Source organism: Ctenocephalides felis, unplaced genomic scaffold (assembly GCF_003426905.1).
Source record: "Ctenocephalides felis isolate EL2017-DRISC unplaced genomic scaffold, ASM342690v1 CF-g0.4_SCAFFOLD_01638, whole genome shotgun sequence".
NCBI classification, from domain to species: Eukaryota; Metazoa; Arthropoda; class Insecta; order Siphonaptera; family Pulicidae; genus Ctenocephalides; species Ctenocephalides felis.
Genome location: NW_020537792.1, coordinates 1 through 15,200, shown reverse-complemented (window position 1 = coordinate 15,200; position 15,200 = coordinate 1). Strand labels below are relative to the sequence as shown.

The 15,200-nt window shown below is 28.1% G+C and overlaps 1 protein-coding gene across 1 annotated transcript; it reads right to left on the bottom strand.

Moving 5' to 3' along the window:
* Nucleotides 1-479: 479 nt before the first annotated feature.
* Nucleotides 480-11,386, bottom strand: LOC113374196 (kalirin-like; the record flags this gene model as incomplete). Its single annotated transcript, XM_026614381.1, has 3 exons — nucleotides 11,312-11,386; nucleotides 1,197-1,388; nucleotides 480-664 (listed from the first exon to the last, which is right to left on the bottom strand). Coding segments are annotated over exons 1-3 (452 nt in total), but the record flags the coding sequence as incomplete, so codon positions are not given.
* Between the last annotated feature and the right edge of the window lie 3,814 nt (nucleotides 11,387-15,200).

The window sequence follows — 15,200 nt, the reverse complement described above, 5'->3', positions numbered from 1 at the left end:
TATGAGTAAAAATAAAATAAGAATTTTGAAATGAATAGAATCCACACAAGTTATAATATTTTTCAATGCAATTAGAAAATCGAATATTTAACAGATATGTATATATTTAAATTGAAATCAGTATGATGGTTCGTGTGAAATAAATTTTAGCTTCCAAAGAAAGCTAACACGGTCGATTGACTAACGCATGTGCACCTATCAAAATTCATAAATCGTGCTCCTATAATTATTAGATCAATATGAAATTCTATACAACATTCAATTTATATGTATTGGGTAGACTGATTGTGTCTGGAACACCAGTTGAATTAACACTATAGAAACATTTTTATGACAATGTTGACTATGTTGTTTGTTTTCAAAATCAAAAAACATATCTGTTTTACTTGTTTTTTTTTTGTTATATATCTATATATATATATATATATATATATATATATATATATAACATCTACAAAATATCAAATTATTATCATCACCTGATCTCTTGCAAAAGTGCCTCTCCCTGTGCTATTGTGTTGGAACAAGCCTCAAGGGCCGCGGCCCGATGCTGCGCGCACTGCTCTAACAGGCGTTCGGCCCCTTCCCACGTGTCACCTCCTGGAATCTGACCATCGTCTTCACTGCACAAATCTGCACGAAGCTCATCCACCCAAGTTGATAACTGAAATAGAAAGAAAAGATATTTATTACATGGAGATAATAATTTGTGAAAGATTAAATAAAAAAAACTTGATCTAAAAGTCCTGATCAGCAAAGAGTTGGCAACGATTATCATAATTGGTAAACAAGAACTCTTTGATGTTGCTCATATTGACTGGTTAAGACTCGTCCAATATCTGAGCAAGCTGAATGAAATAATTCTTGAATATTGGTGAAGAACATATTTGTTAAATACGCATAAAGTCTAAGGTTATCTACAAAGAGTTGGCAAAAAATTATCATAATTGGTAGACGAGAACACTTTGATGCTTCTTAACAAGATCTCTTTGATTACTCATATTGACTGATCAAGACTCGTCCAATATCAGAGCTAATAATTGCCGAATGAAATAATTCTTGGATATTGTTGAACCATCATACATCAATTCTTTTAAGGATTTCATTACTGAACTGATAATACAATGTCAAAAGTAGGAACAACTAAAAATTCAATCACGAAAATATGAAAATATAAATTTTCTATTAAAATTTACCTCTTTTTCGTGTGTGTAGAACAGAACAGCCAAATCCAATCGTCTCCTCCTCTGTTCTACCCTGTTGGCAAATGCAGTAACTCTTTGTTCTAATTGTCTGGCTACAGAACAGACTTGTTGGGCATCACATTCGCCACTTCGAGCTAATTCTTCGGCTGCTGCTAACAATTTTTCGGCATTCGTATAAGTGTTCTGCAAAAAAAAAAACAAAAAAATATTAATAAGGTATACTAAATTCGAATCTAAGAAGTTTGATAGATGATGCTGTAACTACAACAACGATACTTATATCCCATTATATAATATTATGAACAATTTATTTATTTATTACAACAATCATTTCCTTCAGATTTTCCCATTTACGAAACCTCGATTTCGCTTCGCATATCAATCTCTTCATACAAAAGTACCGCAACGAATGTTACAATAAGAACAATCCCATAACAAAACGCAAAATCGATGATAGCCAGAAGACATTGGATGCTTAGAAAATTTACCTTGTCATAATCCATGGATTATAGAAGGTAGATATAGTATGCTTTGCCCTTCGAGGGTTCTGTACCAAGTGTTAATAAGGCATTTTTGCAACAAGAACTATTCAATTCCCAATCAATCAACATTCATGGGAGATCATCACTTATAAATCATTGGATGAACAGCTTAATAGAAAAATCAATTGGAAATGAAATTCATCGCTTTTCTCATACAAATATTATGGGCATTTATTGTTATCAATAACAGACAGTTTTAATTAAATTATTCCATTTTATAAAACGATTGTACAAATTACGTCTATTTTTTCAGATACTTCAGTTTTAATTAACTTATGCGTCTCACTGTTTTTGACGTATAAAATATGCTTGTATCAGTTTTTAATTGAGTTGTCATAATTTGACGTGTACCACCTTATATATATATATATATATATATAATAATTTCAAGTAAAAATCTTTCACAAAGGCCAAATGACCATAAGTAGTAAATGAGTCTATTGAGAACCTTGGTAGAAAAAATCTCCTTATTTAATAATCTTTTTAAGAAAAATACGAAATTTTATTAATAAAATTAGTTAAAATAATTAGTTAAATAAAGATAAGAAGCTACTACTGCTAATCTATTGTATGAAGTATAAAAATGCGGAATTATATAAATGATGTGAAAGACTTGTTTATAAAAATGATATACATGATGTAAATCTTTATAGAATGTGATTTAAGATTTATTAGACATTATAAATCAATTACTTTCTCAAATTTTATAAGGCTAATAAAATTAATGTGATATCAAAACTATTTTCTCCTCGACTATTTTTTACCAATTAGTTTTGAACTTTTTTCTCCCATTGTGTGAGCAAATTCTAAATTCGAATCCAACATTCGTTTAAAAAAAAAGTCCAACTGTAGTACACCGGAACAGTTAGATTGATAAAAGGCAAGACCAAAAGGCGTATCGACAAAAGCAACGGAATTGTACTACACTAATAATATTACTTGAAGATCTGACAAGGCAACAATAACATTAACTATATGTAAAACATTGGTTGTCAAAGTTTAACCAGCACCAAACTACCGATTTTTTTAGTAGAACCATAAGCCAATTGATCATATAATTCTCATAATTCTGTGTACATAATATCTACACCTTTCAAAAATTAAATATATGTGGATTTGATTGTCAAAAAAATATATATGTCGTTGCTGCTATGTTGTACACATTTTCAACATAGATGTCTACAATCCATTAGGATTACAAATTTTGGAGGCAAGATACCATCAATTAAACCATTTGATTCCGGCGTGAAAAAAAACATGTACCAATAGTGACCCTTTTGAAAAATAGGACGACAATGTCCATGCTATGGTTCTTCTAGAAAAAAAAATTGAAAAGAGTCTAACACATTTTACAGAGGATTAGATATTGAAGCCAAACAAATCTTTGCTAGAATCTTGGTCACCATGTACTACTCATAATCTTTTTCAGAAAATAGGAGCCATCATTTAAAAGGTTCTATACATCTTTTGTGAATCTCAAAAGATTCTGATGTACTTTACAAAGAATTATACATTTGGAGCCATAAAATCATTCCAATTTTGGTCAACATGTACCACTTGTAATCAAAAGCCATCAATCCTAAGCTTCTATGCGTAGTTTGTGCAATTCAAAAGCTTATAAGGAACTTTGTAGTGTTCAAAAATTTGCTAGAATTATAAATTTAGAGTATAGAAGTCATGATTCACCTTTTGGATACCACTTATGATTTTTTGGGGAAATCCAAAAACTACTGAACTATCGTTACTAGAACTCATAACTATAGATGTTCTTTTCATGTAAGTTCAAAAGATTGTAATATATTCAATAGAATTTGTCAATTTGTTGTAATTATGAAAATTAACATTAAAATTGTTGTTCATAACTACTAAATGTTTTTGAATTTTAAAAACAAATTGTTTTGAACCTTGAAAAAGAATCAAATTTGGAGCAAAAACGGTTCATGATTGAAATTTGGCCAGATGTCATATACTAAAAACAGAAGACTGGAGAATTTACTGATGATGAGAGATTTGGAATGAATTTTGATGATGACTATCAGTGGATGTACTGAAAGTAATCTGACGGGTTCAGGGATCGCATTACAAAAATTTTTATAATTTCTAGAACAGCCTCTAAAATGACATTGTCCTTAAACTTTGACAACCTCTCCACCAGATTATAGGATATTCCGAGCATAGTAAACCCAAAGTCGCGTTAGATGATCCATATCGTGGAGTTAATGCAATATGCATAAACCGTGACTGTTGCAACAATTGCCTTGCAGTTCCATATCAATAAACTTATAAACTAATTTCTATGTCATCTTGCACAGTTATTCATACATTTGCATCTATTAATTTATTTAATCATTCATATTAATTGTGTGCTTGGTCATAGATGAAGTAATTTAGAACGAATTTATATGGATGATATAGTGTTTTTCACGCAAATGTAAATGATATATGATAATTGACATAGTAATGATCGATCAAGAAGATCAATTATATCAATTTCAATGCGAATTGGAAATGATAACTAAATTTTTAAAAATTTGGTAAAATTTATAGAAATAAACAGTGACTTAATAAAAAATTAGTACACAAGTACTAACAAGGTATTAAATAAATTGTAAATATTAAATTAAGAACCTAGATTTTTGAAATAACTTTGAATGTTGGAAATTCGAATACAATTCCAATTTGATGATATAACAGTTAATTTAAATTATTATTTTTACTATTTCTTAGTTAATTTGCATTCATATTAAGTAATTTTTTGTATAATTTTTCTAGTTTGAAATTCTTTTATTTAAACCTTGATTTATCAAAAATATTTGATTTTTACATTTGAATCGTTTTTACGGTGAAATCAATTATACTATAATTACTTAAGAATTGCTAGAAGCTGAAGTATGTATGATCGATTATTTTCCATATTTTTTTCAAAAATAATACTTTATATATAGTGCTAAATGATTTGAATCAAAATCATATATTCATAAAATTGATACTCATGTATAATCCATTATTTTTAATATTTATTAGAAATATACTTTATTACATATAGTGCTAGGTGATTAAAGGTCAATGAAAATTCATATAATCATAAAATTCATATGTTTTTCATAATGTTTTAATAATGCATTAAATTTAAATAATAAATTTAAAATATAAGCTTATAATCCTCATTAAATATATTTTTTATATTCTTCCTTAATTAATAATATTATAAATTTGAATTTAATAAATACTTAAATCAATAATATTATAAATTTTAATTAAATAAATCCTTAAATTAATAATATTATTAATTTTATGTACTTGAAAGATAGCCAAACTGTGACTTAATTTTATATACTTGAGAGAGAGCTTGATTCTAAACCTAACTCAAATTTTCCAAAAGCTCTTTGAAAATCATTTTAATTGGATTTCCTGCTCTTTGCATATGTATATTTAATTATATATATATATATATATATATATAAATACATTTATTTATTTATAATTGAATAACCTTTTGAATGTTCACCGAACGATTCTATAATTTCTTGCTTTCAAATACGCCTGGTATACAATTTCAATAAAAGCACAACGTTGGTTTCTTGAAGACGTAGAGGCGTATTATATCAATATTATTTATTTATAGGAAATTCAATTTACGTTCAAATCAACGGAAAATATATTTATATCTATAGGCAAGTTGCAGAAATTTGTTTCGTTGGAGTCGCCAACTCCCTATAAGTGCAAAATACAATAATTTAAATACAAAAATAGTCTCTTTCCTTAATAAAAATATAGTTGTAACTAAAACCTTTGGACAATAATAAAAAATATCTAATATAAAAATTAAATAAATATTATTAAAAAATATCTAAAATGAAATCATATATTATTATTAAAAAATATATAATATATTTTAGTTCAAAATACGAATTTGGAACTACTTATTTAAATAATAAATATATTTTAAAATTTAATTTAAGAAAAAATAAAATCTACGAGGTATACGATGGAGATTTAATTTTACTCGTATTTTGTAACTATGATTTTACAATACTATTTTTTCGTGAAAAATGGGTGTTGTTGTATAAAAGCAAGTTATTGAAATTTATCTGTTAAAACCACAATTTAGGATATACGCAATTTTTCGCATATATTTTGTATCTGTTTAAAGTATAATGATTAAATAAATATAAAATCATCATAAAACTTTTAAGCAATTTAATGGGTATTGTTGTATAAAAACAAGTTATTGAAATTTATCTGTTAAAACCACAATTTAGGATTATAAAAAATCATCATAAAATTTATAAAACTTTTAAGCGACATCATATCGAGTTTTCAAAAATATCGCATTAAGTTACAGAAAAGTATTTTTTCTTTTCAAATAGTATAAAAGTTTGAATTTACATTTGCTTTTAAAGCACGATTAAACTTTAGAAACTAGAGAAAGAAATCGATCAATCTCCATCCAAATAAAAACGAAGTTCTAAAAAATATCCTTAAAAATAATGTTTTTTATTTTACTTCCAAGTTATAAAAGAAATTGCAAAAAGCATAAAATCAATAATTAAAATAAATAATATGATAATTAAATTATATAACTTAAGAACCCAGGATTAATATAACAAAAATTAAGATAAAGTTCAAGAAAATTTTTTCCAAGACATGAAAAGAATTGCAAATACTTAAGAAATCAATATACATAAGTTAAAATCATATGAAAAATAAATCAAATTGGAAAAACCGTTTTCCAAGTCGTGAAAAAAATGCAAAATTTTAAGAAACCATTATATACATGAATTATATAAAAACAAATAAAATTGAAAAAACCGTTTCAAAATCATGAAAAATTAAATAAATAAATAACATTTAAATATAAATTTAAATGTTAGCTAATTAGTTTAATTTTTTCAAAAAGGTCTTTTTGATTTTATTCATTTTTTATATTATTTTATCTATGTACATATGTAGATTTAAATATAAATTTTCTAATATCATTTAATTTGCTACAATAATAAAAATATTGCAATTTCATTCAAATATTATTATCTTTGTACCATCTCTTTTCGAATTTATCCAAATTCTCATACAATTACATATCTTTCAATCATTTGCAAAGAACTTAAACCTTGTTCAGAATAAGTTCTGCAAAAAAATATTTATTTTTGAAAATTAAACATTTGACAGTAGGTATTTATGATAATTACAGTAGTTGAAATTGAAGTACTTTGCACGTTAAGATGCACATGACTGGCATTTAAATAATTTCAAAGATACGAAGGCAGATTTATAGAAGAATATGCAAAAGAGCAAATTATTTGTAAAAAAGTTACTTCTTGAGACTTTTTTATCTGGAGTATAGTAAAAGACTACTTGGTCTTTGGTTGAATCGTAAAACAGTCATTTATGAAGGTCATATAAATATTACTTTGTCTTTGTTCTCGCAGAATTGTCCAGTTTCATTGTTTCCGAACGTATTATAAATACTAATATTCTGTATTTAAAAAATGTTATTAGTAAAATAAATATTATATTTCAATCATTGCATTTGATTGCTGTATAATTGCAAGTGATATAAAATTTATAGATCGGTCATTAAACCCGCAGCAAGTAACTTCGAAGAAGATGGACCACCGGCGTCTATCATTTTATTTCTGCGCAAATAAGATAATTGCTAATAATTACCAAGAAAACAATTAAAATATTGTTTGTAACACTGAATGATTAATTATTCTATGATAAAATTCTAGTCACTTTATATTTACAGTCCTTGCCGGCATTTTAAAACTATCAAAGTGTAGGTGTTGTCATTCTTCCCATGTAAGTTCTACGAAAAAAGTTTTTTTTTTCAGAAAATCTAAGAAGGAGAACCCTTTCGTAGCTTGTCAGGACTTTTAGTGAAACTTAATGAGAGATTTGGTTCTCAAACTGACCACTGTAATATATTAGAGGCCTATGGAAAGTAGTTTAATTATAAAAATTGATTCAAGTTCGCGCAGTCACTTTTCATAGGCCTTTGATGTGACAATAAGTTTTATTTTATTCCAGAATTGAAATATAAATATTTGATTAAAACAGTAAACTAGAGTTTCTACCCATCTAAAGATAGATTACAAGATTGTTTAACAAATATCAGTTTGCTCTTATAAATATTTTAGCCATTCGTGATCCGCAAGAAATAAGTATATTTCTACCATATTACCTTCACGTTTTTCATTTTTGTAAATTTTTCCTGTTACATTTCTTATTTATATTTCCATAATAAAATTATAATACAGTTTGCCTTAATAACATATGATCAGACACATTTGAATGAATTTCGCATAATGAACTAGTTGTGATGACCACAGACTGTAGAAATTAATGCGCATGCGGATTGCATAATGTATGAATTCATGAATATAAATTTATTCATGAATTAATTGTATCTTTATTAAATAAACGTGCTGGATGTTGATTTGCTTTTGTTTGTTTTGCACATCATCATAAGAGACGAGAATTTCCATTAGACTAAGTAAGAAAAAATTGATTTCGGGAAAATTTTACATGGAATTTGATGGAAACTTGTATCGTGATAAAATGCCTGGGTAAACAATCCCCAAAAATATTATAGACCGATTAAAATATATATCGTACTTGCTGCAATCTGGTGTTTTCAAACACTTTCTATGCTTTTAATCTATGAGAAAATTATTTCAAACTAATTAATTCTGTATCAAAATCACTTAATTAGCTTTCCCCATCAATCAACATTAATATATTTTCTGATAAAATAGCAAGCACTTCTTAAAAGAAGCCTTTGAGATCAATGCACTAAGTTATTACGATAAGTAGAGTTTCAAACAGAAATGCCTTTTAAGTGGTGCATTATCACATAATATAATTTTAAAAAACGCATTACTGTAATATATAATAAATTATTCACACCAGTGATAAATAGACATTAGTATTATGTACCAACAATTGGATTAGTTAAAAAAAAGCTGTTTAAAAAAGCTGAAACTGATCTGTAAAACTAGGAGAGGCTTGCTTAAAAGAACACAAATAAAAATAAATAAGCAAAAAAAAAAAAATTCAATGTATGTTATAGTACGTTGCATGAAAATCGCTAAATTCGCAAATGAGCAACTTTGTGTCAAATATATTTTGGGGCATTTTTGTACAACAACTTCTAGCTTTCAAGTTTTTCTTGATGTGTAACTTTTACAATGTTTTGTTTCAACACGTTTTACGCATGTTAAAAGCATTTAAACTAGTTTTCTAAGACTACTAAAACCACAATGCGAACAATGATACCATCAGCACAGTTCTCATAAACCGAGTTGAATGATCCACATATGCAGATCAGGTGTCAATAAATAATTTTCAAGGATAATTTGGTACAGTACACTATTTATTGTTTCAACACTTGAAGGATATGAATAGAAATAATTATTTTTAATATTGTATATAATCACATGGCACTCCTTCAGAGTTTGGCTCTGTACGGATCAGAGACATGTTGGTACTCCAAGAAAAGCTCACTAAAATTTTTCTGAGAGTTGTGAAAAGTTAAGGTAAAAAATGAAAATAAGGAACATCTCTCTATCCAGATATCACTGTGAAAAAAAACTGGATAGGACCCATATTAACAAAAAGTGCCTTCGATGTAAAAAACAGAAGTCAAGCTAATAATTTATAGACTCTTATAGAGCTGAATTGACCAGTGTGATATTATTTTTCATACAAAAGTGGTATCTGTCCTTCTTCGTGTGAAAACAGCTTTAGAACAACCCAATGTCATAATTAATATTTTGGAGTACAAGTAATATATTGTCCCGGCATTTCGGATGCACTCACGCCTACTCGAGGGTACTTAGGACGAATTTCCAAGTGCCGCAGAAATGGCAATAATGCGAACTTTGGGGGGTCTGTGTTGAAAATTAAAACCGCAGAACGTATCGTAAATTCTCATTAAGTTTCACAAAATATGCAAGTTGGGGAGTAATGCATACACGAAGGGCTGCATCACCATAATAAAAAATAATAAAAACTGACTTAGATGAATCTATCACATTTAAGTACAGGATTAGTTTTAGTATTGCCTCAAGTAAACCACTAATCGTATAAACCACTATTTTAGTCTTTTCATTGTTTCAAGAAGACATCTCTCAAACCAATTTCATTTTTTTTTTTCAATTCAATCACAAATATCGATTGACCCGAGAACCGAACCTTGCGGAACACCCATTCGCAATATTAAATTTCTATTATACATGTATGTGTTTGCATATTATTCCAATTATCTCCAACATCCGACCTAAATCCACAACGTCCATTTCCTCAAGTAACCCACTGGAGCTATTAAAACCCCACCAGTCATACTGACAACCCATTCTCTCCAAAGGATGTCTTGATTAAAACTTATTCATGAGCGGACATAACCGCACGTCCTACGACAGAGAATTAACAATTTTCTTAGGAGTCGTTGTAAGATGGTAAAATGGGCTTGAAGAAAATTATTTGTCAGATGAAATGGGAATGGCTGTAAAATTGTCAAATGCAGAATTCTAGAAGAAAAGTCGTCAAAGTTAGTAAAGGAGAATGTACAATAATGTATAATTTGCAAGAGTATGATTACTTTCAAGTTCTGAATATTTTTTGTCTATTCTAATTTGCCTTAATTTATTTGCAAAGCCCTATAATAAATTAAAGAAATACACATCAACTAATTTAAATAAAATTTATAATATATTTGAAAGTTTGGTTAAATTAGAACAGGACATTACTAAACTTCTAAAATCTGAACGTGTATGATATAATAAATTATTTTAAAGATTATTTCAATAAACCAAGGACTAAAATTGACATTGAGACATTGAAAACAGTTACTTCCAAACAGCTTGAAATACATGAATTATGAAAACAATATAACGTGCTTTATTGTTTAACAAGTAAACAATAAACAAACTAGTATTGTCATAAAGTCTTATATATTGTTATAAAATCAGTTTCGAAATCATGATGTAGAAAGTACCGGAAGATAGTTTATGTCCAACATGGATCACGTTATAATTTGAAAAGCCAATAGTAATAAACTGCACGCATTCAGATATAAATTGCAGAAAAATAATATATGATACGCCCTTAAAAAATAAGGTGGATTTTCGAAAGCAATGCAATTGGAAACAGAGAGCTTTCTGGATGATAAAAATGGTATTGAAGAGAGATTGTAGTTGACTGACGACTTGGTGGAAAAGAGGAAACACACCAAACACATGAGAATAGAAAAATGAAAACAAAAAAGGTCAATTACAACTTAAAAGAAAAACATAGTGGGTAAAAATGTAGTATTGCCCACACCAAAGACCGGCCTTCGATCGATTTACGAGTTACCAACTAATATCAAAATTTCACTTTACAACTGCCAACCTAAACTTTTATAACGCAACTCGAAATGTCCAAGTACAAATCCCAATATCATATATAAATCTACAATCCTGTCTAAACTTTCAACCCCTAAAGCTATTCACCCCATGGTCAGTGCAAATGATAGGTAGGTTATGAATGCGACCCTAATTAGTGGTGAATATTATTATTTACGATCACTGTCCATTTCAGAGGATCCTCATATGCAGTGTCTGCAAATGCAAAATACTCTGTAAGGGCACCCTCCATTGGGTCATATTCAATGTGGTAATTATATCTTTAGTAAGGGATGAAACATGTAAAGACATTGTATGGGAAGTAATAGTAATAGTAATAGTAGGTGATGTTATGTTTAAGATGAAGTTAATGGTGAATGACCAAGGGCTGAGAGAGAAAAGGCATTTACCAAAAGTTTCGAATCTTAGTCTGAGTTATCATCAGGGCAATACTAAAAAACTTAGGAAGAAGATTAGGCACTACTATTAATATACTAAAAATATTTATAAAGCAATAGAAGAAGCAATCAAATCACTGTCAAACCCACTCACATAAAATGTCATAAAATGATTTTTTTTATTAAATCAACATATTTATATTATTACACCCTCAGAACATAGACCTTTATTAACAACTTACTAATTTCTAAATTGATTCAAAAATTAATATAAAACTATTATTTTGTAGATACCTCATAATTCATCTAGACAATTTAATATTTCAACCTCTTCTACCCACTGCAACATCAATAAATTTACTTCTGAAATCAATTTTATTCAGCAAAAAAAATATCTGCATACGCAAATCAAACGATTCAAGACAAAAAAAACTCTTTATATCGACGAGGAAATTTTTTTCTGTTCTTCGAAGCGTGAAAAACGCTTTGGAAAGAAAAGTGAAAACTGCTGACTGAGTCCATAATGCTAGGAGTATATTTTATACATGGTGATTAAATGTATAGACAGAAAAAAACTGTCTGTTGGATGTAGACAAAGATCCAATATTGGAAAAATACTGGAGGTGATCTCTTTAGGCGACGATTTTCTGAGGGTTGTTTCATATAGCCTTGATATGAAACTTCGTAATTAAGGCTTTTATAAAGAGCTATGCAAATGTTAACTTTTTATAAACTTTTTGTGATGCTCCCAAAATTTATTAACATAGTACACAATGTTTTATTTAATATTGATTATGAACAAACTGTACGTCTGTTAGGTTAGTTATTTTATTATTACCTAAATGGTAATTTTGATCATGATTCACAATATAGTAATTTTCCAGTTAATGAAGGCTAGGATTTTGGTTAAAACGTATGAATATCAAATAAACTTAGAATTATGGAAACCCAACTCATTTATATTATATCGACATAAATTTCAAGATTCACATAAGAATATTATATGAATATGTGTCTATTTATAAATATATTATTGTGGCATCAAAATCACGATACGGGTAATAAACTTCTGAGACACAATAGATTTTCGACATTGTCAATGTGCAGCATTGTTCTTTCAAGAAAGTTTAAATGGAAAGCTTTTAGCATAAGAAAAGGAAAATGTTGGGAGAAAATAGGAAAAAGGTTTCGGAAAAGATTTATTGTAATGTATATCGTCTGAGATTATGCGCCATATGCGACACAACATTACTGCAATAAGAATATATATAGTATGTATATTTATATATATATATATATTATATATATATATATATATACATGTGTGTGTTGAATTAAGTGCTTTATCCAGTTGGTATTGTTTAAACAATTCTGCAATTTTCATGCAAAAATAATTTTAGAATAAATACTATAGTTTTTATCCAAGTTCGTAGACATCGAATATTATTATACACCCCCTAAATTCTACATAATTTGATAAGCACCCTGTAGTAAAACATTTGTCAGTACATCACTCCGAAAAGGGAAGAGAAAAGCAAATATTGATAATTCGATGAAGTATAAATCAAGTCGAGATGGGGCCAGACTGGGAGACTGGAAATTTTTATCAAAATAACTTATGATAATATTAAAAATTAAAAGAAAGATGATATTTTTTGTAAAAGTTAGTGATATAAAAATATAAATAATATTTATCAAATAGTAAAAATTAATCACTAAAGGCTCAGTGATGATGATGAATATAAAAGTGAGAAGAAAGTAGGTTATTTACGATTTGAAAATTTTATGCATAAATATGAAAAAACATCTTGAATTAACTAAATCAATAAGGAAAGTATTTTTAAATAAGAGTATTGCATCACCATATGTTTTGACTGAAGACTGAAAAAAAACTATTGATGGTAAAAATTTTAATAAATATAGAATAATTGTTATCTTTTTATACTCTATAGGAGGTGATAATGCTAGTGCAATAGAAAAAAAAATTACCTATGTGTACATAGTAACTCAAATGTAGTAGTGATAGTGCATCTATCAAATTTATTCTACAAATTTTTATCTGAAATGTGTACTACATTTTATCATTTGTCGTATGTGCAAATGTTCGATAAATAAATATTTATGCTTATGTCTTCGACTTCCATTCCCATTATGTCTTTTATGAACACTCCCATGACTACATTTCAAGAATTCGCATTGGCAAATCGATGAGGCAAAGAGATTTCATGGATAATTTCAAAAAATATCCGTGTGGTTTGTCCTGTCAATCAAATGATTGGATATATTTCATTCCGTGAGACAGGTGTCAAAATGAACAAGATATATATATATATATATATATATATATATATATATTATACATATATATACACACACATATATATATATATATATATATATATATAATGCCGTTATTATGCAATTCTGCGTACGACATTATTCAATCTTCTAGAAAAAGCTAATGGAATGACTAGGACAAAAATAATAACTGGGAATAGATTTTCAATTTGTTGTAATTTATTTTTGTTAATCAAGACTTAATGTCTTATTTACAAAATTGATAGGTGCAAAAAAAAATACAAAAAATCGAAACAAAGTTAAAATAAAATAAAATAATAACAGTAATACAAAAATAATAACATAAATGAAATATGACGTGGTGATGTATGCCACGTACTAAGTTAGGGGCTAGGTGTTTAGTAGATCGGAAGGCCTCTTAAAGGCCTTTAAAATTAGTCTTCTTAAAGATCTGTGAATCGCTTGATTTGTAGAATTTGCATGCTGGATTAATTTATTGTTGAAAGATGAACTTCTAATTTGATCATTTCGTTGACTGTAGAGATTTTCAAATCCTTATGTAGGCAAACTTAAAAAAAAATTCAAAAATTAAACTAAAATTAAAAATACACGTGATGTTTGGTGGTGGAGGAGGGAGAGTAAATTTGAATATCGCCATGTATCACCAAGGGGAGGGGAGATCTAAAAATCCTTAAAAACTTGCTCCCGTGATAATGGACGCCCCCTTTGACATAAGTACCAAGAGCTCACGAAAGAGTACCCGTCATAATTGCACATGTTTTTCGTTAAAAAAATTATTTAATAGAAAACATTTAAATTATTTATTGAATATAACCACTGATTATAAACATAGTTTAGCAAATTTGAATGCAACTGAATGAATTATATTTCAAGAAATTTATTTTGACTATCTGCTCTATCACCATGCGAAGCTTCATCAAAGTTCTCCCTATTAATCATATATCTTAATCTTAATATAAATTGTCAACTTAGGGTAACATTTACTAACCAATCACTTCTACACTGACTACTTATTTCTAAATTACTTCTTAGGCAGATTGCAATTATATAATTGAGAAAAAGAAAAAAAACTATTACGTGAAAAACAGTTCCTCGCCTCACAAGACGATTGTTAATGTGACTATGCAACGTTCTATTGTAATACAGAAAAATCCAAATAGTCCTCATCTTTTCTCACAATCACCATCATCCTCCTTATAAGGATATAATCAATTTGCTAATGCAAACTGGTCTCGTCTGGAGTCCCATTATATCATCCAACACTACGTTTCGTTTGTAGAATAATGTGCGTAGCACGTGCAAGAAACCATTCGAGTTCCCTCTCGCACGTGCGAAATCTCACAAGAGATT